Genomic DNA, 26,351 nt, shown 5'->3' on the forward strand with positions numbered 1-26,351 from the left:
TCAGCTCCATTATGAGTCCTTCTGACGTCACACGCGTCCCATGCTTCACTGGGGCTGTTCAGAAATCACTGGCTTTTTAGAGACAGCAGGGGGCGCAAAGAGCCCGAGCTGGAGCTGCGCACGAGCCGAACGCGCCCGTTCAGTGACCGGTACAGATCTAGACCCGATATATCTGACAAAAAAAACTAATATAGAAGATTCTAAGAGTCAAAGAAGCAGCGAGAATAAACGAGCTGTGCGTTTTCCTCGCGCCTTGACATGAATCAGGAGTTTTGTCGATGGGAGCGCACTGTTTGGCACACTTGTTCAGCGCAGACACCTCCTACCTGCTCCCTCTCTCTGTTCTCCCTCCTCTCTCTCCTCTCCCTCTGTCTCTCTCTCCTCTCTCTCCTCACACTCTCTCCTCACTCACCAAGATGGCGGCAGCCTCATCCATCCAGCCGCCGTGTGTTCACTCTGCTGCTGCCCGGGAGAGCGCACCACTGACCCCGGAGATGGACAGCCCCGAGAGCCGGCGGCAGGAGGAGGAGGAGGCGGCGGGGCAGCCCACAGAGCCCGGGACGAGCCTCCGGGACCTGCCGGAGCTGGAGCCGGAGGAGATCGAGAGGAGACTCGCCAAAACGCGCCAGGAGCTGAGCAACAGGAGGAAAATACTTATGAAAAACCTGCCTCCGGACACCACCAACCAGGTACGTGCCCCCGGACACCTCCAACCAGACACCTCCAACCAGACATGAGCCCCGAGGAGCGCGATACCAGCAGCACGCGAGGAGGAAGAGTTTGAGCAACAACATCCGCGCGGCCGGACTTTTTACGCGCGTGTGGACTGTCCAGCCGCGCGCGTGTGGACTGTCCAGCCCCGTCTGTGGACTGTCCAACTGCGCGTGGACAGTCCTAACGCGCGTGTGTGTGGATGTGCGTGCGCGCGCGGACTGTCCAGCCGCGCGTGTGTACGGACTGTCCAGTCGAACTTTAGTTATGCGCTGTTTGTTCAGTTTGTTTGGTTTTAGTTGAGCCTGGACCTGACACAGAAACTATAGTTTGTGTGAAGCATGTGCAGTAGTTGCAGCAATCGCGTGCACGTGCAGCGCGCGCGTGTGTCCGTGCACTGTGCGTGTGTCCGTGCGTGTGAGCGGCTGGTGCCAGAGCGCGCAAGGCTCTTGATTCTCTTGATGAGTTGAAAGCATCAGTTCTGTGACACTCCTCAGCCTGAGGTGAGGTGCAGGAGTCAGACTCTCAGAATGAGGAGGTCATATTTATACTTTATTATTTAGGCTTTATTATTTATATTTTATTATTTAGGCTTTATCTGCTCAGTTAAAATGTTTTTTTGTGGGGTTGTTGTCTCTGCTCTCAGGACCTGCACCTGTTACTTTAAGCATCACATGTTAGTGATATTTTTTTTTTACTTTAGAAGTCATTTAAATAAAGCCGTGTATAGCACACGCGTGTGTAGATGCAGTTTATCAGAGCCAATTCCTCTTCAGTTGTTCACTGTTGTTTTGAGTATTGCTTCATCTCCATGCTCCATCTACGTCTGTTGTGTTTATTCTGCCATGTGACCTCAAACAGCGTCGCTGTTTTACCGTGAAGATCTATGGAGTCTGTCCTCGTTAGCGTCATTCATCTGTGTCATTCATCAGTGTCAGACTCTGGAGCTCAGTGTGAAGAAGAGGAGTCCTTCAAGCTTCTACCAAAGGATCTGAGTCAAAGGCAGTGAGCCAAGTGCAGCAGCAGTCTGTATACAGCTGCATTCTGCTGCTGGGCCATATCACAAGTATAGAGCCAAGTGCAGCCAGTGCAGAAGTGAGAGTACAGTGTGAGAGAGACTTACACGGCAGGAGAATCAGGAGAGGATGAAGAGGCAGGAGAGGAGGAAGAGGCTGTGTTTTTTAATGTGATCATAATCATAATAACAGCCTAATAGTCATAATAATGCACTGGATTTATATAAGCAAAAACTCGGGGTTGGGAGGAGTTCAGGGAGGCCATGGAGGAGGACTATCGGACGGCCTCAAAGAAATTCTGGCAAACCGTCTAACGTCTCGTCTCAGGAGGGAGAAGCAGTGCTTCACCAATACTGTTTACAGTGCGAGTCATTGACTTCGACTGAGTATGTTGTTGGACAGTGGAAGGAATACTTTGAGGATCTCCTCAATCCCACCATCACATCTTCGAGGACGAAGCAGAGATTGAGGATACAGAGGCGGACTCATCCATCACCCTGGCACCCTGAGGTAGTTGGCAAGCTCCTCGGTGGCTAAGGGGTGGATGTGATCCATCCCGAGTTCCTTAAGTCTCTGGATGTTGTGGGGCTGTCTTGGCTGACACGTCTCTGTGTGGCGGTCAGAGACAGTACCTCTGGACTGGTAGACCGGGTTGGTGGTCCATCTCTATAAGAAGGGGAACCGGAGGGTGTGTTCCAATTACAGGGGAATCACACTCCTCATCTGGAGAAGGCATTCGACCGTGACCCTCATGATGTTCTTTGGGAAGTGCTCCGGGAGTATGGGGTCCAGAGCCCTTTGCTAAGGGCTGTCTGGTCCCTGTATGATCGAAACAGAAACTGTGTTCGCATTGCCGGCAGTAAGTCAGACCTGTCCCCGGTGCATGTCAGACTCTGCAGGGCTGCCCTTTGTCACCGATTCTGTTTAATGTTTTTATGGACAGAATTTCTAGGTGCAGCGAGGGACTGGAGGGGGTCCGGTTCAGGAGCCAGAGGGGGTACAGTTTGGGAACCACATGATCTCATCTCTGCTGATGATGACAGATGCTGTTGTCCTGATGGCTTCATCGGTGCAGCGTCTGCAGTGATGTGGTCACTATATCGGTCTGTTGTGGTGAAGAAGGAGCTGAGTCAAAAGGCAAAGCTCTCAATTTAACGGTCAATCTACGTTCCTACCCTCACCTATGGTCATGAGGTTTGGGTAATCACCGAAAGGACAAGATCGCGGATACAAGCAGCCAAAATGGGTTTCCTCCACAGGGTGGCTGAGTGCTCCCTTAGAGATAGGGTGAGGAGCTCGGTCACACAGGAGGAGCTTGGAGTAGAGCCACTGCTCCTCCATGTCGAGAGGAGTAGCTGAGGTGGCGCGGGCATCTGTTCAGGATGCCTCCTGGATGCCTCCAGACTAACGAACAACACGACATATAGGGACGCACCAATACGATACTGCTCTGGGAGGAAATTTTCATGGATCTGATATCGGTTCCAAAATATCGGTTCAGTCAACATTCCATTTTAGTCAATAAACTGGTGTAAAATGACGATTCACTGGCCTAAAGGTTTCATAATATTGATTTTTTTTTTTACAAATCTCTTCCGTTACTTTAAATGAGAAGTAACAGTTTAAACACGTTTTTACTTTACGCTGTTTCATCTTCAGTTTCTCCCTGCAAACTGCAGTATTTTCCTCATGTTTTTTAACTGTCATTTAACTGACAAGAATGCCAGTATGGCACCACTTTGAGAAAAATGTGGATAGGCCCATATTATAGAGGCCCATATTATAGAGGCCCAAGTTATATAGGCCCACGTTATATATAGGCCCGCACTACAGAGGCTATTATTATAAAGGCCCATTGTTTTGGCCCATATTATAGATCTCTCTATCTCTCTCTATCTCTATTAAACAGGCCCAGTGTAGAGGCCCATTTTTGGCCACAGTTGTAACCACGTCATAAAGCTGAGTTGAGCAGTTTGAGTTTTGTATGGTTCATTTGTTCATGTTAGTGTAAAACTGGATGTTTAATCCATCTCCTTCTACAGGTGTTTTTTATGTGAAATATTTGAGTTTTTGATGTTAAGTATCGAGTTTCTGATGTTAAATATTCGGGTTTTTGATGATACATATCAAGTATTTTATGCTAAATATTGAGCTTTTGATGTTACATATTCATGTTTTTGATGTTAAATATTGCGTTTTGGATGTTAAATATTCGAGTTTTTGATGTTAAATACTTTTGTTAAATATTGAGTTTCTGGTGTTAAATATTCAAGTTTTTTGTTAAATATCGAGTTTTTTATGTTAAATATTGATGTTAAATATCAAGTTTTTGATGTTAAATATCAAGTGAAATGAGGTCCTCGTATCTAAACCGATGGTGATTTTTGTGATGTTTGTTTCTTGTTTCTTTGTAAACACAAGCAGCTGACTGGACCTTAAAGGGAATCTACACTTTAACCGATCTATAAACAGATCAATGCTCATTAAAGTCAATGTTTTCCTGGAGATGGCACAGGGCTGGAGACTCAGAGGCTTAGGGTCTGAGTCAGAGGCTCAGGCTCTGGACTCAGAGGCTCTGGAGGCTTATGGTCTGAACTCGGAGGCTCAGGATCTGCACTCAGAGACTCTGGACTCGTTGGCTCAGGACTTGGAAGCTCAGGTTCTGGACTCAGAGGTTCTGGACTCAGAGGCTCTGGACTCAGAGGCTCTGGACTCAGAGGCTCTGGACTCAGAGGCTCTGGACTCAGAGTCTCAGGGCTCAGAGGCTCGAGGTCTGATCTCCGAGGCTCAGTTTCTGGACTCGGAGGCTCAGGGTCTGGTCTTAGAGGCTCTGGACTCAGAGGCTTGTGTCTGTGGACTCAGAGCGGGTCTTGTTTGATCCAGAGCAGGATTCCAGTGTTATTCATAGAGTGGTTGTTGACATTACAACATCTTCCATCAGCTCTGGATTTATGGAGAAGGAAAGTCCTGTCTTGTATAACCCCCGACGGAGCCAACGACACCCGAGAGATTCCCATTCCCCTCATACCCACTGCCCCATTAGACTGCGGGGGCAGGGGGTTGGGGGCCAGGGACAGGGGGCAGGATGGGTGGCAGGGGGCCAGGGGCAGGGTGGGTGGCAGGGGGCCAGGGGCAGGGTGGGTGACAGGGGGCCAGGGGCAGGGTGGGTGCAAGGTGGCAGGTGGCAGGGGGCAGGGTGGGTCTGGGCTGGGTGCTCAGTGTCAGATTTATGGCTCTGCTGACAGCTCTGTCCCAGGGAGGAGTTAAGAGGAACACTGTCAATGCTGAAGCTGTGGGGACATCAGACTCACTCATCTTTAGTCTGTGTAAATGTGTCACTGTCGTCTGTTTTCATTCATATATGTTTAGAGGAGACGAGTAGAAGAATCACAGAAGGCAATAATTAGATGTGATTTTGGTGTTTGTTTAAATCCAGCTCATCAGACCTGTGACTTTTGACTTGAGACCTGTAAGTAGAACAGTTACAGGTCTACTGTTAAGTAGAAATGTTTTTAAAGTGTATACTTTTTTACTTTTACTTCAGTACATTTGAGAGCAGTATCTGTACTTTCTACTCCATTACATTTTAACTGGGCTGAAAAGTAAAATTATTTTTATTATTGTGTGAGACCTCCTGAAAAGGCTGAGGGTTTACTTTTAACATGTTCAGAATTTGAACAAAACAAAAATATACAAATAAAAACAAATACAAGAAAAAGTATTCAGTTTCTGTTCAACAAAATTTCGTTCAAATCTTTATCAAATTCACTATGTTGCCTTTGAAACTCCCTTTTTGGATTTAACACAACCTCACTATGGATTTAGTTAGCACGTAGCTTGTTAGCACATAGCTCGTTAGTAATTGTTTAGTCTTGGCGATATCGCTGAACTCTTAATATTTATTTAATTATTTCCATGGGTAAAATAAATAGAACATTTACTTGTAGACCCTGAATAGGCTTCATACTATTACTTAAGTAGATTTTTTATGTGATACTTTTACTTGAGTTTTTTTTGTTTTGTTTGTTTGTTTTTTTGCTGCAGTATCGCTACTTTTACTTTTTTAACAAAACTTCTACTTCCTTCACCCCTGTATTGCACACACCAGATCCAACAGTTTACATGACCACTCCATAATCTGATTACTCCATAAATCAGACTATGATCAGATTTCTGGTGTGGATTTAAACATCTCCACAGTGATGTTTGTACCTGGTACCATATTGTTTTTCTGCAGACTTTATGCCCATCGCCCTGGTGCATAAAAACAGACTTGGGAGCTGGTTGTCAGGGAGGTTATCGTTCAAGGGCATTTTTGAATAATTCATTTGTGTAAGGAACCCAAACCTGTGCGAGGTGTGTGGTGTTTGCATATGTGAGATAAACAGAGATAGACTCATTCAAACACAGATAGTGCTAGTGCTAGCAGCAGAGCGGAGGAGACGATGGCGTGCTCTTCACCTACTCTCAGTTTGTCAGCAGCAGATGTTCAGCCCTGACACTGTCTGCACTCCTCACCTTCACCACTAGGACATGTGCTTCTGCTGTTATGAGACATACAGCAGAAACGGGGGTCAATGAAAGAAACTCCTGTTGGACTAAAGATATGTGCTGCCGATTGATTATCTGACTGAAAAGAGGGTGTGGCAAAAGTTCTCAAAAGTTTTTTTTTTTGTATAGACTGTATAAAGAAGTGGACTAAGTGAGTGTGACCCATTTAAACGCCCGCATACGCCATCTTGTTCTTCGATCATTACTCAAAAATCGTGACCATAAGTGAGGACAGGACCAGAGATCTAAATCAGGACTGAATCAGGACGAAACCAGAACTAAACCAGGACTAAACCAGGACTAAACCAGGACTAAACCAGGACAAAAACAGGACTGAATCAGGACTAAACCAGGACTATACCAGGACTAAACTAGGACCTGATTCTGACCTCATCACTGCAGACGCTGCTCCTCATGATGCTGTTACAGTTAAACTCTCGTGTGCTTCTGTCTCCTCATGTTCTCTGACTCCACTGCCTCAGTGTCTCAGTGTGATTTTTAAATAAATATTGTCAAATATAGTAAACTTAATATAATATAGTCATATATAGTATACTTAGTATAGAATCTTTCCTTGCTGTTTACGTTTAATAATGGCAGAAGCCCAAACGGGCCGCAGTTCTTGGGCCCGCTGTGCGTTACATAATCGTTATGGCAGAGTCAGTTTCACAGCACGTCACCGTCCCCCCTGAGTCATTCGTTTATTTAAATAAATGATTTTCTCCTGATGCTCCTAATGAACAATGAGACCTGTCTCATGTCAGACACATCTCAGAAACACAAATGTCTCCTGTGTTTTCCTCTCCAGGTCTGTTCATCCAGTACAGTGTCACTTATCCTCCATTAAACTGCCATAAGACAGAGAGAGAGAGAGGGAGAGAAAGAGACAGAGAGAGAGGGAGACAAAGGGAGACAGGTCTGTTCATCTACTACAATGTCACTTATCCTCCATTAAACTGCCATAAGTCTCCCAAGTGGAGGAGAAAGAGAGGGAGAGAGGGAGTGAGAGAGAGGCAGAGAGAGATCTGTTCATCCGCTACAATGTCACTTATCCCCCTTTAAACTGCCATAGGTCTCCCAAGAGAGGGGGATAGAAAGAGAGAGACTGAAGGACTAGAGCAGAGGGAGGACAGAGCTCACAAACACATCAGCCTGTAGAACGACACATATTTAGAGTCATATGAAGACGTCGGGTCAGTTTGTTGGACTCTGAGGTTTACACATACTCGAGTACAGTAGAGTGGCTCAGTTGGTAGAGTGTTTGTTCACTGAACCGAAGGTTGGCGGTTTAAATCCCGCTCCCAACATAAACATCATTGGTTGAGGGGTCAGATCCACTGACCCTAAAGTTGGCGGTGTGATTCCCATGCTGTTGTGTCCTTGGGCCAGACACTTAACCCCCCTCGCCCCAGTGTCTGTGTACACTGGTGTATGAATGGGTGAGTGGTTCCTTGATGCATTTTGAGTGTTAAAGGTGGAAAAGTGCTGTATAAAAATGTGACTGTACCTTTTGTCCTTCTCTGAGTAGTTTTCAAACATCAATTTTCCATGTTTTTTATATTTGTACTGTTTTATGATTTATTGACTTTTTGTACTGATTTGTCATGATTCTATGAAACTGCACCTTGTTTTTAATGTGTGAATGAAAATAGATTTACTTGATGAATGTGCTGTACAGTGTAACTGAACTGTAGCTTTAATGAGAAAGTTTGGGCATCGCTTCCATCTCTGAAATCGACAAAAGCTTTATGTGGACAATATGAAATGATTTTTGTTTCTCACACCTCTCCTTCCTCCTCCTCCTCCTCTTCCTCCTCCTTCTCACTCTTTTTCCTCACTTTCCTCACAACAACCTGTGCGTTGTTTAAATCAATGTTTTCTTCTTTATATTACATTAAAGCCACAATATGTAACTATTTATCAAAAAAAAGACAAAAATAAAAGTGCATTTTTCAGTTTGTGTTCATGGCTCTGGACAGAACAGAAGAACGTGCGTCTCTGCTGTGAGTGGGCTCGCATTTCCACAGACCTGACTCTTATCTTGACTGGAGGAGGGCCTGCTCCTGTTTGTTTCCATAGCTATAATATTCCACAGTATGCCATAAATCTCATCTATCTCCATGGAGAAAGTATGTTTTTAACATTGTTTCCATGGAATCGTGCCATCTACAAAAGGTTACATACTATGCCTTTAACTTAAAATAATAAATCAGATTTTACCCTGCAACAATCACTCAAACGATGACCACATAGATACTCATTTCAGATACTTTTACTCTCACTTGAATCATTTCTTGGACCATCACTTTGTACTTTCTACTTGTGTTATCTTGTTGTGAAGCGTCGATTCTATTAACTCAGTGTTTATCTTCCTGTTTCTGAACGTGAATGCTAATGCCGATCACCGGGACATTTCCACTTCCTGTTTGCTCTGGTTCCATAATGAGCCCATAGACCTGAGTCCATTTAACGGCTCCGTCTGAGAGCCGCTCTGCCCACACAGACATTAGCTGTGCTTTTACCGTCTCCCTCACGTACCTTTATGATGGAGGCTAGCGCTCGCTCCTCAAAGCTACTCTTTCCCGTTAGCTTTTAGCGTGACCTGCAGCAGCTCAGTATGAAACGTGTATGTGGCATGAAGCTGTGGAGTATTAATGATGCTCTCACTTTACCCACGCATTTGGGTTTCTTGTTATTGGTGATGCTGATGTATTATATTTGGATGTTTGTTTGTTTGCTACAGTCTTGGAGACAGGATGCTTGTGTGCTAGAGGATAATGGTGAATAATATGACAAAAGCTTCATATTATGACTTTCTTAGAGTCTACATTACAGGTTCTTTATTCTGTTACGTTTCATTTCCACTCGAGCTTCGTGTTCCCTTTAAGGAATGATTCAGTCGTCTGCTTCTTCTGAATATTTACTCTACGCTGTGATTGGTTAAATCCACCCGTCACTCAGAGCAGAACAGACCAGTAGGAGGAGTGAGAGGAGTTTAATGTTGGTATGTGATGTACTGTCGACTGTTTATATAAATGGACATGGCTAACATGCTACAGGAAGTGATCGTGGGCACACTTCTAACTCCATCGACTCTAACTCACTTTGTGTGTCCCCTCTCTCTGTAACTGCTGCTGTCCGACTCCTCATTTCGGTCTTAAATGTTCGTATTAACCCGCTCTACATGATCCTAGGGTTTTTATTTCACTATTGTGTCTGTAAATGAAAATACGAACATTAATAACTGACAAATCATGTGCCTTCTTTAATGCTGAAAATTCTCTGAAGTTTTTCAGACACATGCACTGTGTAAGAAATAGTTACACTTTTTCTTCTAGGTTCAGAGTCCTTGTCCTGTTTTTAGCTCTCTTAGATCGACTGAAGGCCCATTTTGGATATCCACAAGCAGAGAGGGCTTTCTCCACATGTTGTTCCTCATTCACTTTTCCCTCTGTGTTTGTGGACACCACTTGAGCTCTGTGTTGTAGAGTAACGGATAACTCAGAGTTTGTGCTGCAGTGGATGGTGTGAATCAAACAGCAGGTATTGGTCAGTGTGTGTGGGCTTCATGAAGACCCTGGTCCTCTCCTATTGTCACTACACAACCTAAAAAGGCCAGTTTGTTCTCCTTGGCCTCTTCCCATGTGAACTTGATGTTTGGATCCACAGTGTTAATATGTGCAGTGAAGGATTTCAGATCTTGAATTTTGATTTTAGTCCAGATGTCATCCACGTATCGAAACCAGTGTGTGGGTGAAGTGCCTGGAAATGAGGCCAATGCCTCCTGTTCAAACTGTTCCATGTATAAGTTTACCATAATAGGAGAGACCAGTGAGCCCATGGCACAGCCGTGGATTTGCCCTCTAAACTGGAAATATGTGACATTTAGACAAATACAAATCCATGTTTGTTTTAAATCTGGTTGGGAAACACTGCTCTGTTTTTTGTATAAAGACAAAAGAAGCCAAAAACACAGCACAGATTCTTGTTCCTTGTATTTTTGAGCTGCTTCATATTAACATCCCTGTAAAGTGCGCTGTGTGCAATACGTGGGCCGGTCAGGAGCAGTGACTCGCCCAGTGGGAGATCCTTGTCCAACCTGAGTCCTCGTAGCTTCAGGGCGTATCTAGAGCTAATGGAGCAGAAGACGTCAAAACGATGACAGCCAAAGCACGACTGACTGGGGGCTAGCCACCTGCTCCACGGACCAGGGTCTGATTTAGAACGAGCCTGTGGAAGTCTACATTTAAACATGGCAAGAGTAATTAAAAAGGGGGGATTATCAAAATACACTTTTCTTTCTACCCTATTATAATGTTGTTCCCTCATCAAAGACATGCCTGAAGAGGTTTAAGATGTCATCCATGCATGTTTGAGTAATCTAGTGATCTCCCCCAGACTCTATTCAAACCCTCTTATATAGTTAGCAGTACAAGGCTCCACCCACAAACCTACATCGCCCATGCTCCCACATGACAACTCTCCATATATCTACAAAAACATGATACAAAACAACACACTACAACTTCACAAACCTGGTGTGATCTGCATAAGTTTAATTAACACTGATTGTAATGTGATAGCGCTGTAAAGGGGGCGGGACTGTGGACTCAGAGTGCCAAAAATGAAAGTGAAACTTATAAAATATGTTAATACGTTGTTTTGCTTGAATATAGTTTTTTCAAACAATAAAAGGAAACATGGAAATCTAAATATATTATGTGTTACAGTTAATACCCCATAAAAGTAATTACCCCACAAAACTGAGCCAAATGTTGCTTTTATTTAAATCGTCTCATTAAATTAATTTATATGTCCAACCAGGATATCGACTGAACCGATATTTTGAAGCCGATATCTGATCCAGACCTTTTTTCAGTATCTGATTTTCTTTTTCTAAAACATCTTTAATAGGTTAATATTTATTTTCCTCCGGATTATGATGGTGCCTTTTCACCGATGTCTCGCTCAAACGCAGATGCCACTTTGATCAGAGAAATGTTAAGTACTTTATAATATTTAATGTCTCTGGGCTAAACGTGAATGCTTTTGCTAATTCCGGGGGATTTGACACAGCTCCTTGAATCGGAGCTGTTCGTGTGGAGTGGGAGTGGAGTGGGTAATGGCTCTGAAATGTCAGGACTGGAGCCTCAGAGCCGCTCAGTGATTGACAGGTGGAGCAGATGTAGTGATGATGACAGATTCTCACTTGATTCACTCATCGCATCATCCCATCTGCCTCGTCCAAACAACCATGATGTGCGGGGACATCATGACTGTGTGGGGACATTATGACTATGTGGACATCGTGAGTGTGTGGGGACATCTTGACTGTGTGTGGACATCATGAGTGTGTGTGGGGACATGTCATCCGGCTCCAGTCAACCAAAGAGCCAATCAGGAGCGAGGTTGTTGAAGGTAACGCCTCTTCCCACCTGCACCACAGGTTTAGCAGAGCGCTTAGCACCGCTAATCAGACCTGTTGCTAACACTAGCGGGAGTGACCTCGGGGAAAGAAGGCGCCTGATTAGTCTCCTATTTATTTTCATGTCTTGATTTACAGACACAATAGTGAAATAAAAAACAAACAAACAGTAGAGCGGGTTAAGGCAAGGCAAGGCAAGTTTATTTGTATAGCACAATTCGTACACAAAGTAATTCAAAGTGCTTTACAGAATAAGAAGGACATTAAAATCACAAATAAAAACATAAATAATCACAAATAATCATCATAAAATTTGCATTAGAACAGAAGAGTGCAGAATAAAACCCTTTCAGTCATATGCACAGCTAAACAGAACTGTTTTAAGCCTGGATTTAAACATTGTCAAAGTAGAGGCCTGTCTCACATCTTCAGGAAGACTGTTCCAGGTTTTAGTTGCATAAAACTGAACTGATTCTCCATGTTTAGTCCTGACTCTGGGCACCAGCAGGAGGCCGGTCCCTGAAGTCCTCAGAGTGTGAGATGGTTCATAAGGCACTAACATGTCAGAGACGTTCTTTGGACCTAGGGCATGGAGAGACTTGTTCACAAGCAGAGCTGCTTTAAAGTCTATTCTTTGAACTACAGGAAGCCAGTGCAGAGACCTGAGCACAGGACTTATGTGCTCATACTTCCTGGTTCTAGTCAGGACCCGAGCAGCAGAGTTCTGGATGTACTGCAGCTGTGTTAACGCACGTTTGGAGAGGACAGTGAGCAGAATGTTACAGTAGTCTAACCTACTGGAGACAAATGCATGGATAAGTCTCTCTAAGTCTGGCTTTGACAGTATACCTTTGATTTTTGCAATGTTTTTAGGTGGTAACAAGCTGCAGATGTTACTGATTTGATGTGGCTGTTAAAGTTCAAGTCTGAGTCCATTATTACCCCTAGTTAATACAAACATTTAAGACCAAAATGACGAGTCTGACAGCAGCAGTTACAGAGAGAGGGACACAGTTTTTACACAAAAAGTGAATTGGAGCCAGAGTCGATGGAGCCGAAAGTGCGCCTACGGTCACTTCCTGTTTGCAAGGCGGCTGCTAGCAGGTTAGCTATGTCCATTTATATAAACAGTCCATGGTCTGCAGAGAGAGTCCAATGAGAGACTGGACTCTTTTTTTCCTTTTCAAACACAGAACAGGACAAACCAAACCAGGAACAAAACCATTCAAAACAGGAGCGGGTGTCATTATAAATGTTTATCACCACATTATGACTTTGTCTGAGTGTTTGTCCTGTTTGAAACTGAAATAACGTCCGTGTAACGCTGAAATAACGATCTGACCTGTGGCCCTGCAGCAGCAGCAGATATGAGCCTCTGTGTTTATGCTGATCTCCAGCTTTGAGAGAGAGGATGTGTTTAAGAGGCCCCACAGGCGTTTGATGGACCAGTGATCCAAGCAGCGCCTGGACTGAGCCACCTGTCACACACACACACACACACACAGATCTGATGCACACACACACACACACACACAGATCTGATGCACACACACACACACACACACACACACACACACAGCTGATCCACACAAAGGACTGAGTGTGTGAAATGTAAAAACCAAAGACTCGAAGAGCCGCCATTTTTATGATTTCTGTTTAATTATACAACATGAATATTCCACATGACACAAACGTTTCGATGTGTTTGTGGAGTGGACCTTGGCTCAAACAAAAAGGTCCTGGATTTGAGAAGGTTTAAAGTAGTGGATATTAAAGCCACGATATGTAACTTTTAGATAATTAAAAAAAAAAAAGACTAAAATAAAAGCATTTCATTTGGGTAGTTTTTGAGCAGGCTTGCATCTGCACAAACCTGACAAAATAAAACTACTAAAAACCAATATAAAATCTTTCAGTAGTGCTTTGACAAACTTTTAATGAGCCGTTTAACGTAAAGTGTCAGACTTCTCCAGACCTCGAGCTCGTTAATATTGGGCTCGTTACGGAGGACGGGCTGTAGACCCTGGACTAGTTTAAATGATTGGATGTGATTAATTGCACTGTGGTATTTTAAACTTGGCTCTAAATCTATAGCACGGTCCCAGGTACAGTACAGTGTTGTGTTGTGTGATTTAACAATAAAATGTCCAGGTTCCTTAAGTTGTGTTATTATTGCTAGAATTCAAGAAACAGCAGGAAAAATATTGTCCAAAGTCCTGTTACTGATACTCTCCAGTGATGTCACCCTGGGGGGGTTCTACATGTATGTCTAGGTCAGAATGGTCAGCAGTTGCCATGGGGATACAATGTACACATTAGTAAACAGTGCCCAAAAAACATTTGAGATGATCTTAAAACTCCAGAAAAAATACAAAAGTGATTTAAAGAGCAAATGTTCAGGAGCCTGTGATTAGTCCGAGTTTAGGAGTTTGATTTTCAGCCGAAAGGTGAACTGAAAAACTGTTGGCTAATGCTAATGCTAATGCTAGCTAGCTTGTGACTGTAATGTTATTTGGGAGGGACTTGTTAAACTGCACAAATCAGCTCACCTATGCTATCACATTACAACCAGCGTTAATGGAACTGCTGCACATCACACCAGGTTTGTGAAGCTGTAGTGTATTGTTTTGTATCATGTTTGTGTATATTTATGGAGAATTGTCATGTGAGATCATGGGTGACGTAGGCTTGTGGGCGGAGCCTTGTACAGACTCTTTCTGCTAACTGTACGGAGTGTTTGAATAGGGCCTGGGAGAGATCACTAGATTACTCAAACATGCACCGAGGACATATAAAACCTCTTCATGTTTTTAATGAGGGAGCAGTGTTAGAACATGGGACAAAGATATAAAAAGTCAATTTTGCTGAATAATAATCTTGAACATTTGAGAGTCTGATAGATGAAGGATTCTTGAATTAGTTTCTTTCAGAACATTTGAGCCTAAAAACAGGGACAAGGTTTTTCTCACAGGCTCGTTTCTTTGCAGACGACTTTCTTTTATCTGAATAACTGGAGCTTTGTGAATGGACAGTTGTGGAAACTCATATTGTGATTCTCATTTGATTATAATAAACTGTGCAGCCCTGGAGCTTTAACATGAGCGAGACTGAAGCCTGAGCTGATAAACTAAACACAAATTATAAACAGGAACAACATGATTTTTTTCCAATAAAGATAAGAGATATTTTGTTTGCAAAGACATTATTTTATCCACATAACTGCACCTTTGTGACGTGCTCCAGCTCTAACTACTTTGTGTGATGTGTGGAGCAGATTTCCCCTAAAATGTGACTATAGTTGTGGAGTTTTGTAAATGGCTCAGATCCACTAAAGAGGAGGAGGTGAAGAGGAGGAGCTGAAGAGGAGGCGCACGGCTCAGGAGGGCTGGATATTTGTGTCTCCTCTGCAGCAGGTGTCAGTCCATCAGTAGGTCAAGGGCACCGTCAGAGCTGTAAGGAGGCCAGGTTTGAGCTACTCCCCTCTTCCCTTCTCTCTCCTCCCTCCTCTCTCCTCCCTCCTCCCTTGTCCCTCCTCCCCTCTCCTTCTATCACTGTACATACACACTTTGTACAGGCTAATAGAGGAGAGCCCCGCCCACTCCCCTGTGTGTGTGTGTGCGTAAATTTGTCTGTGTGTGTTTGGCCTGAAGTAAAAATACCGTTATCACAGACGACTGAGCAGGTGCTGGGTGAACATTTTTAAACAGATGAACAGAATCCACAGTTAAATAAAGATAAATTGCTGCTATTTCACTTGACAACGGTGTGAGTGAGTTTATATCAGAGCTGGCTTCATCAGAGTGTGTTGTGTTGTTGGTGTAGTGTTGTTTTGTTGCTGTAGGAAGCACAGACCAGTTAAACGTGATCTGGTCCAGCCTCTGTAATTTATAAACACTCACAAAGGCCTACAGCCCTACGCCTTACAGCCCTACATCTTGTAGTGCTACACCTTACATCCCTACACTCAACAACCCTAAGTCTTACAGCTCTACACTCTACAGCCCTACACCTTGCAACCCAACAGTCTACAGCTCTATCGTGTACAGCCCTACATTCTACAAACCTACACCTTACAGCCCTACATCTTATAGTCCTACACCTTACAACCCTGCACTCTACAGCCCTACACCTTACAGCCCTACACTCTACAGCCCTACACCTTACAGCCCTACACTCTACAGCCTACACCTTACAGCCCTACATCTAACAGTTCTAACTGCCCTTCACCTGGCGCCTGTCGTGTTTGTGCTGTGTCGCCGTTGAACCATTACCTCACACAGTTTCATCTGAATCTCACACAATTTAATCTTAATCTGCAGCAGACGCAGCCCCTGATGTCAGTGTTTCATATTAAAGATTAAAATCATCATTATCACAGAGTCAGAAGTGGAGAAATATTTCATCACGTTTGCTCTGTTCTCGCAATAGTTTCAGTTTAACTGTAAAACGGAGACTCTTCTGAAGCTCAGGAGAAAACACTCGTTTATTTTTCTTATAAATCCTGTTAATGCAAAACAGTCTGACACATTTATATTTCATCTCGACACTAAAATGAAACTCGTCAAGTCTTTTGTTTCCTTCATACTTAAAGTTTCAATGTGTAACTTTTCTGGTTATGCTTATATAGTTATGGCTTTAGACACTCATATCTGTGGAGACGTTAGCACTTGGCCTGGTATGTTACAGCACGGCATTAACCTTGTCTGTCTCCAAGGAGACAAGAAGTAGGTCTTTCCTCTAGGCCAAGTGACAGGTCAGATCTATGGAGAGGTGACACTGCTCACAGTAAAAATGCATGTTTTTCCAAGGTATCTGAATACATTTATTGTCGTACTGTGGAATATTTCAGGCAAAGCAACAATATCACCATGGAAACAAGCAGATGACGTACCAGGTTACATAATGTGTCTTCCACTTGATGTGTTTTCTCCCCACATAGTGCAGTAGCAGTAGAAGTATTGTAGTAGTTTAGGTTCTCAGCAGTTTTTCGTCTGGTGTGTGTGTGACCTATGGCGGGTCCCAGGCTCGTGCTGGGATCTGCTGTTTGCTCCAGGCGCTGCAGCTCCATGGGACGATAAGGCTCATGTCTGTGTGTATGAGTCCACTGTGTACTCCCCTCTGTCAGGTGAGCTCTGTCAGGTGAGCTCTGTCAGGTGAGCTCTGTCAGGTGAGCTCTGTCAGGTGAGCTCTGTCAGGTGAGCTCTGTCAGGTGAGCTCTGTCAGGTGAGCTCTGTCAGGTGCATTTATGGAGTTATGTCGTGGCTGCACTAGAGCTCTGGATGTTTTTCTGACATTTGTGATTTCAATTTGATTTGCAGTTTATGTTTTGAGTTTGCGTGGGAGTCTGTTCAGTGTTCATGTTTTAAAAATATCCAGGAGAATTCACATCTGAAATCTGAACTGTTAAACTAATACAAGCATGATGTGTGTCCCATAGTCATCCAGGTCTGATCCACAGCAAAACAAACACTGAAATCTGTAACTGGATCAAAGTTTCAGAGTGAAGATGTTTGGCTGCTCATCCAAGCCGCTTCTTCAGTTCTGGTCAGATTACTGCTGGACACTGCCTTATATCTGTCTGAAGGGCGGAGCTAACTACACTGAAGCTAACACACCTGTTTTACAGTTCTGTTTGTTGTTGGTCTAATGAGCTGCACTCAGAGTGAGCTGTGCCTGAGTCAGATGTTGCACATGTAATCTCTGTACATCTGGATGAGCAGCATTTTTGTCCAGAATTAAATTTTTCTTTCGCTCTAACACAGAACAGTGTGTTTCAGAGCAGAGGCTAGACTAAAGGATTAACAGAGATTTTCCAGCAGACAATATATTTTAATTTGAAAAACTTGTTACTTAAATAACTGCAGTGTTTATCATTTGCTGATGACACAATTCACATTTCGACTCTATTGTGATTACTGTTGCAGCTCTAATGTCTAAAATACATTTTCTCTGGAGTGAGACTAGACACCCCCCCCCCCCCCCCCCCCCCCCACCCCCCCACACACACCCATTCACTGTTTGCAGTTTTACTGCTGCTTTTTCACCCAAAGGAAGTGCAAATGTAATAGTTTTTCATAGTGGCTGAGAATACTGATCACATGACTCTGTACTGTATTTAAACCTTTACTATGGCTTCATAATGATTCTTTACTATTTGACTACTCAGAGTGAACTCCTCCTCCTCCATCGTCAGGTCAATCCCCAACTCCAACAATATGCGAATGTCGTCCCCGCTCTTCACCCCGATTTCACCCTTTACAAAACAAAAACAAAGTAAGAATTGAACCCTTTTCCGGCCTAAGAGAGTCATAAAAACAACTCTGCTCCTTTAATAAAAAGAGGATGAACAGGTCGATCACAGCAGCCCGTCCCAGGTGTGGAAATATGTCACATTCCTGATAAATGATTTCTCTCAGGGCTAACGCACAGACTACATGCCCTCACATGAAGATGTGCTCGGGCCTCCTATGGGCTCCCCTGTGCTCCCCTGGGCTCCTCTGTGCTCCTCTGCTCCTCTCTGCTCCTCTGTGCTCCTCTGTGCTCCTCTACTCCTCTACTCCTCTGGGCTCCTCTGCTGCTCTGTGCTCCTCTGTGCTCCTCTGTGCTCCTCTACTCCTCTACTCCTCTGGGCTCCTCTGCTGCTCTGTGCTCCTCGGTGCTCCTCTGGGCTCCTCTGGGCTCCTCTGTGCTCCTCTGGGCTCCTCTGTGCTCCTCTGCTGCACTGTGCTCCTCTGTGCTCCTCTGGGCTCCTCTGGGCTCCTCTGCTGCACTGGGCTCCTCTGGGCTCCTCTGGGCTCCTCTGTGCTCCTCGGTGCTCCTCGGTGCTCCTCGGTGCTCCTCTGGGCTCCTCTGGGCTCCTCTGGGCTCCTCTGTGCTCCTCTGGGCTCCTCTGTGCTCCTCTGTGCTCCTCTGCTGCTCTGTGCTCCTCTTGGCTCCTCTATGCTCCTCTGGGCACCTCTGTGCTCCTCTGGGCTCCTCTGCTCCTCTATGCTCCTCTTGGCTCTTCTGGGCTCCTCTGCTACTCTGTACTCCTCTGGGCTCCTCTTGGCTCCTCTTGGCTCCTCTGGGCTCCTCTTGGCTCCTCTTGGCTCCTCTGCTGCTCTGTGCTCCTCTCTCAAAGCAAATTATAAAGCATTTTTATTGCCAGTAAGTAATGCACCGTTTGCATGCTAGTTGTTGTTAGCACTATTGAAAAACCCTAAATTGCAGTGACTAATAATGATGTTAGGAATAACCTTTTAAAATGAACTAGTTCTGTTTTTCACTCTTTTAAAGCAGTAAAAATCTGGTACAGCGCCTTTAACTTCATCATTTTGAGCCAAGGATCAATGAATAAACATAATCAATCATAATAATCAATAATAACAGCCAATAATCCGGAACTCACTTTTTTTTTTCTTTTTTTCCTCCTCCAAAACCAAGTTCTATCTATTTTATGGAAGACGTTGAGTCCCCTTTATCCCGAGAGACGAGTGGAGACAGAAAGGTGGAGGATGATGTGATTGACAGAAGTAATGAACCCTGTCCAGCAGAGGAGATGGAGAGAGGAGAAAAAGAAAGACCGGAGAAAAAAAGAGAACAGGGAGAGAGAGCAGAGAGACTGGAGAAAAAAAAGGAGAGAGAGGAGAAAAAGAGAGGACAGAGAGAGAAAAAGAAACTGGAGAGAGAGAAGAGAGAGAATGGGGATGGGAGAGAGAGAGGAGCTGACTCCAGACTCCTGTTAAACTGCCCGTTCTGTGATATCACGACTCTTTTGGGACGTCTCCTGGAGTTCAGTGAGTTGATTGGTTAATAATCTGTCCAGGTTTAACATGTAAAGGTGCATTATGTAACTTTTCTAGTGGAGGGTCTGTGACTTTTGCCAGGAGGGTCACTATAGTCATTAAACTTCCCAATCTCACATTCATTCAAATGCAGGTGTTTTATTGCTCATAAACACCTAAAAAATGTATGAGCCTCTCCGCAGAGCCGAACTATAACTTGACCTGTTTGTGTCCCCTATTTGTCTCCATGGAGATAGATTAGTTTAATGCCATACTGTGGAGTTTGGGAAAGAGAATGGTCAAACATCCAGAGGAGGGAAAAATATAATTAGATTTTTTTATTACACCTCAAACTACAAATAAATATCCGTGTTGAGAGAAGGTGGAGACAAGGTGAAGAGAAGGTGGAGAGAAGGTGGAGATGAGGTAAATCACTCACATCTTCCGGTTATGCCCAAAAACTGTGTGGGGTCCTGTTCACTCAGTAATAATGAAGATACTGGAGCACACGATCCCCAAAACCTGTTCAGTTCTGATCTGAGAGAAAACCTCTGCTTCAGAGTTTAAGACCTAACACCAACAACTCACTGAAGATACGACGAGCAGCAGAGAGACGACTACAACCAGAAACACGACACATGGAAGAGACAACCTGAGGACGAGATGTTTAATATAGACACAGACTGAGGTTTCAGGAAGGTCAAAAGAAATGGACAAAATGGACAGAATGGACAAAATGGGCGAAATGAACAGAATGGACAGACTAGATGAAATGGACAAAATGGACTGAATGGACAGAATGGACAGAATGGACGAAATGGACAAAATGGATGACTTACACATCAACGACATGTCTTTAAATAAGTGTACGGGTCAGATATCCTGCTGTGGTAGAACATCTTTTGTCTTTGTGTGTGTGTTTGTGGAAAAAAAAAATGTGAAAAACTAATTGATCCTTCAAACTTGAAAGGCCCATTATTAAAGGTAAAAACATTGAATCAAACTAATTAGACTAAACGAGGTGCAGAGTCGTCAGCCTGTCGTGAGATCAGTCCAAACACTGGTCCAAACACTGGTCAGATTCTGATGAAATCTCCTGGACAAACCGGCAACAGTCGACAGAAGAATTCACATCTTTCTGTGGTAAAGTTTTGTTTGTCGTTGCGTCATGAGCTGATTCTCGCCAAACGCTCCACGTCACACACGGCTCCTTATGTTCGCCTCAGTAGAAGCTTTACCGTGACCTCTGAAGTATTCTTTCCACCATCCGCCAACGTCCCCAGTCGAGGTCAGCAGCTCCACCTCGGTAACACCAGTCCGGGCGACGTCACTGGCCTTGTTTTCCTGCTCATCATAAAGTGCTTCTGAACCGCTCTTAGTCTGACCTGCCATGGGTGACCCTACCAGGGGATATGAAGGCTCCCGGGATCATTCAAGTGCTCCAACCCCTCCAACACGTTAAGATGGTGATTCAAGGAGGGGAAAAAAAACAACGTCCCCTCTCTTTGTCTCACTGCTGTCAGACTCGTCATTTTGGTCTTAAATGTTCACATTAACCCACTCTACATGATCCTGGGTTAGGGTTAAATCAAGCTATGAACATTAATAACGGACAAATCAGGCTCCAAATTTGCCCCATATCGATTTTTTTTTGTATATACCTTCGATATTCCCACCTTTAGACCCACCGTATCCGCCTTTCACCGTTTGTAAATCAAGTCCCATAGCTTTAACTATTACTGCTAACCATCTCCACTCAAAGCTACAGACCCATTTAAACCTGATTCTTCCAATGTGCCGTTTTATGGATGTAATTTGAGTATTTGGTGAAACGTTGTGCGTTTTGCTTGGGGCTTGTGTAACACTGGGCTTGTTACTGGGCCCTGGGGCTGAGCTGGAGCCTGCTGTGGGCCTATTAAAGCCAATGGTAATTAGAGCAGCGCTAAAACATTAGATTTCACAAGAACGCAGAGGAGGGACTCGTGTGATTGGATCAAACGCCATGAAACACACTGGATTTTTACATAAGTGCAGCCCGGTCCGGGTCTGTTCGACTGGTGAATCGTGAGACTATAAAAAGAAGTGGCTGCTGGGAAAGTAGTCGTGTCATTTGCATATTTGGAGAAACAATTTGCCAACGGCTAAAACGGATTTTATTGTTCAGAATACAGCGTTATTTGTTGAAATGTTTAGTACTCAGTTACTTTTACGCAAGCACATATTTTTACTCACTTTTTAAATAAATAGTAATAACAATTGTACATTTTGGAGTAGTTTTAGAAGATCATTTTGTAATATTTAAAGCTTCTATAATTACGTAAAATTGACTCTCCTGAGCTTTAATCCATGTTCTAATGTCGTTACCTCCTCAAAAATATTGTTTCATTCACGCATGTTTGAGTAACACTTTATTATTAGTCTGTCTACATCTCCAAAGCTCAAAATGCTCTGTTCCACCTTGTGATGTCATGAAGTGGTAGCTTTCAAGTTAACTCCTTTTTGCCTTTAGTTCTGCAGAGATTGGCAATTCCAGGACTGAAATGATCCAAATGATTCTAGTGAAGGTGTGTGGAGTTTAAAAACACAGTGGAGCACTTCCTGTATTACCACACGATGACATCACAAGGTGGAGGTTCAGTTTGAGAGAAGAACTCAGCTTAAATATGCAGGGTCCAGGTCTGTTTGTGATGAGAAAACAACATTAGAATAGATCAGAGAATAGTGTAATATGGAGCTTTAATTAATACTTTTATTTTGAATTAAAGTAATAATCAGATGGACTGTGCTTTAATCATACAGACTGTGTTATAATCCCTGGTACAGCGTCGGTATGTTTCCGGTGAGTTCCGAGAGCGCTGACCCTCTGTGTGGGCAGCGTCGCACAGACTTATATGGACCACATTAGTCACCAGTCTGCGTTCGCTTCCTGAGGCTTTTCTCTTTACAGGAGACACATTATGTAAAACCACTGTTGTTCTAATGTGTTTTTACCTCATCTTCAGCTTGGTTTTGAGTTGTGTTTTTATCTTCTGTAGAGCTGTGGGCCTTTAGTCGATTAAACAATCGATGTTTGTACCAGTCTATTCATTATTTTATATAAGGTTTGGGACAACAGCAGAGGGAGAGAGTATGATGTGAGTTAGCTGAAGGTTTGAGTTTAATCTACCTTTACTTACTGTACTTAACAAAGATGTGAGTCTGCTCCGAATCAGAAAAAAGAAAGGAACATGGAGGATTTGTGCAGGATCACTGAGCAAAGCCTAAACTCTGTTAATCTGAGGTGAGAGAAATGTGATTTTATTTGTAAATCACAGGTGACCAATGAGCTCCTTCGTTTCACATGTGTCACTGAAATAAACAGATCTGATTGGACGATCACGTTTGATCAGACTGATGTCAATTTCTATAAAACACGCAGAGATTTCAGTCTGGATCAGTCAGGCTCCTTTTCACATAAATACACTCTTCAAGCTGCTTTTTTGTACAAGTGTTTGTTTTGCGTGGCGTCCTGTGCTGTTGTGTTTTGGTGCAGTTTGGGTCAGACACCTGCTCAGGTCAGTGCAGTTTTACCCCGCCCCCTTTGAGACACTAACCTATCGACACGTCTGCGGTTGACGACAGGACAAACATTTAAATAATAAATACACTTTAAAGCAAAATAACACAAAAGGAGCAACGTATGAAATGAGACACACATACACCCCCCCCCACACACACACACACACACATTTACATACAGACACAGACATACGCTCACACATATACATACATACACACACACGCATACACAAATTCACACACACACAAGACAAACCTTAATTGGATGAAACCAGCGTCTCGTTGTATAAAAATGCTGATAAACTGTCCGGCTGATTATAAAGTGTTTATTTTTAGCTTTTGTTTAAACTTGCAGAATCGATTGAATGCTACGGGGTGCAAAAGGGGACAATTTAAATTAGCTTTGCTCAGTATAATTCTACCACAATAATTTCACAGTGAGTTCTGAGTCATTTTGAAAAAGTCCCGTCTGTTTGTTGCAGCTTCAGTTTGTGAGATTTAAAAAAAAAAACATTTCACATTTTCATAGAGGGATAAAGATTCAGTTGATAAAATGCTAATGCTAAAATGGTTGGGAGCCGGTTGGGAGCCGGTTGGGAGCCGGTTGGGAGCCGGTTGGGAGCCGGTTGGGAGCCGGTTGGGAGACGGTTGGGAGACGTTTGGGAGACGGTTGGGAGACGGTTGGGAGACGGTTGGGAGACGGTTCTTCATTGGCCAATCACAACTTCCGACATTTTCCTCTCAACCAATCACATCCTAAGCATTCATTTAAGTGCACTCTCTCTCCCCTCTGTCATGTTACTGTTTCTACATTCACGTCACAACCCCACGACCCCCTTCCACCCCAACTCTCCGTCACAGCAGTAACACCAGCCTCCTCAGCCTCTCTCTGCTCCTCTTCATCACCCCCGAATAGTAAAAAAAATCCTAACAGTTTTAGAAGTTGAAATGATGGGGCTTGTGTTGAAGTTTCATGGACTGAATCACCTCCTTTTCCGCTGATCTGAAAAAAAAAATAAATCAAGAGTGTTCTGTCATTTGGAGTCGGTGTTATGTAAGTGTTCAGCGTTCAGAGCCAACGCCAACGGTTTGAACGCTTAGAGAGAGCGAGAAAATGAGCTTTGTGATTCCTCTAACTCCACACTTTTATTTCAGCACTTCTGCTTCCAAATCTCAATATTCTTATTATTTTGAAGCTTTATTCAGACAAATGTTAAACCAGGAAACGACTGCAGTTAAAGGTTCTATTCCCCCGTCTCCCTGTGTGTGAGCCACGCTGTCAACCGATTAATTGCATTTAATTTGACTATTTTTAATGTGCGTATTAATAACACAGCTTTTTAATGTGTCTGTCATGATCACACATTTTGAAGTTCGATATATCGCTGAAGTAAATATAAATAAACAATCATTTTAAAACCAAACGATAAACAGAATTATTCACATAAAAATATTCTAAACGTACAGAATGGAGCTGTGTAAATGAAGCAGAATGAAACACTTTAGTCATTTTAGTTCATAAATCAAACTTCTACAGCTCAAATCTGATCAGACTGCAGAAAAAATAACCAAAAATGACCCAGTATCACCAACAAATGTCCCACTGTAAATAATTATAATATATTGAACAATAAGTCGATAAAGTCATTATTGTAACAGGCCCAGAGAGGGATTAAAATGTTTAAGAAAATATGGAAAAAATCTGAATAATTTTGTATTTATTATTCTTGGTTTAGTGTGAGACAAATATGTTCAATGTGACGTTATATATGTGATGTTTTATACAAATATGTGGGGTTTTATACATGTATGTGATTATGTTCAATAACTGTTGTAATGAATCACCACAAAATCTTAGCGTTTTCCATTTTTATTATTAATTATGTACCATCTGAATATTAATATATGAGGCTTTCTCTTAAATTTCAACCAATCAAATTAATAAATATAGTAAAATGTAGTGGGCCCAAAATTGAGCCTTGGGGCGCTCCTTTGCTTAAAGTTAGAAAATTAGACTTAAACCCATCGGGTCCTACTGCCTGATAATTTTGGAACCAGTTACATGAAGCACAGTCTGATTCAGTCTCTCTGCTTCAGACTCTTCATCTCTCTGTTCCCATGTTCCTCTGTCTTTCCTTCGTGTCTTCACCAGCCCCATGTTCCTCCATCTTTTCTTCACGTCTTCACCAGCTCCATGTTCCTCCATCTTTTCTTCACGTCTTCACCAGCTCCATGTTCCTCCATCTTTTCTTTGTGTCTTCACCAGCTCCATGTTCCTCCATCTTTCCTTCGTGTCTTCAGCAGCCCCATGTTCCTCCATCTTTTATTCACGTCTTCACCAGCTCCATGTTCCTCCATCTTTTCTTCACGTCTTCACCAGCTCCATGTTCCTCCATCTTTTCTTCACGTCTTCACCAGCTCCATGTTCCTCCATCTTTTCTTTGTGTCTTCACCAGCCCCATGTTCCTCCATCTTTTCTTCGTGTCTTCACCAGCTCCATGTTCCTCCATCTTTTCTTCACGTCTTCACCAGCCCCATGTTCCTCCATCTTTTCTTCACGTCTTCACCAGCCCCATGTTCCTCCATCTTTTCTTCACGTCTTCACCAGCTCCATGTTCCTCCGTCTTTTCTTCTTGTCGTTTTCCGGCAGGTTCCTCCTCCGCTTTTGAAATTAAGTGCTGTGTTCTGAGCCGCTGATGTAGACATGAAACCTTTTATCTGAAAATACACTTTTAAAAACATAATTACCATCTCAGACAAACTCGTGCATTCTGAAGACTCTTTACACCTCATCGTGTGGATGGAGTGTTTGATGAAAGGACCATTTGTGTGTGTAGGATTATTAAGGATATATAAAAGTGTGTTAGTTTTCTTATGACAACATGCAGTTTCAGTGTAAATTTGATATATTATTACATCACATTTATTAGGGTCTGGTCTCAGGGTTTTATATTTCTTCATATTTCATGTTTCGTTCTGATTCTTCACTTGTGCAAGTTTTTGACAAAGAAACAAGGGCAAACGGATGGGACAAAAACAAAAATGAAAGTTAAAATGTGAGAGTGAAAGAGTCTTTTTAAAATGTGTTGTAGTAGATGCATGAAACACACCAGAAATCAGATCTGAAACGTGACAAAAACGCCTCTGCCGCCATTTTGTCTCTAGCTGCTAAAGTAAACAAAATGTGACTCCATAGAAACCTGCATTAACTGACAAAATTATCGTTATATCATCAGGTTTTGTTCTTAGATTAAAGTTTCTGAAAGGCTGTGGAAAATAGGGAGGCACAGTTCCGATACCGATGTTAATACTTTGACTCTAAATACC

The 26,351-nt window shown here is 43.2% G+C and overlaps 1 protein-coding gene across 1 annotated transcript in view; it reads left to right on the top strand.

Moving 5' to 3' along the window:
* Window positions 1-398: 398 nt before the first annotated feature.
* raver2 (ribonucleoprotein, PTB-binding 2) overlaps window positions 399-26,351 on the top strand; it is a 104,679-nt gene continuing 78,726 nt past the window's right edge. Inside the window, exon 1 of the mRNA XM_055221031.1 lies at window positions 399-689. Coding sequence (XP_055077006.1) covers window positions 417-689 — 273 coding nt within the window. The 5' untranslated portion in view covers window positions 399-416. The remainder of the gene's footprint in view (window positions 690-26,351) is intronic.

The sequence above is a fragment of the Periophthalmus magnuspinnatus genome, chromosome 4 (genome assembly GCF_009829125.3).
Source record: "Periophthalmus magnuspinnatus isolate fPerMag1 chromosome 4, fPerMag1.2.pri, whole genome shotgun sequence".
In the NCBI taxonomy this organism is placed as follows: domain Eukaryota; kingdom Metazoa; phylum Chordata; class Actinopteri; order Gobiiformes; family Gobiidae; genus Periophthalmus; species Periophthalmus magnuspinnatus.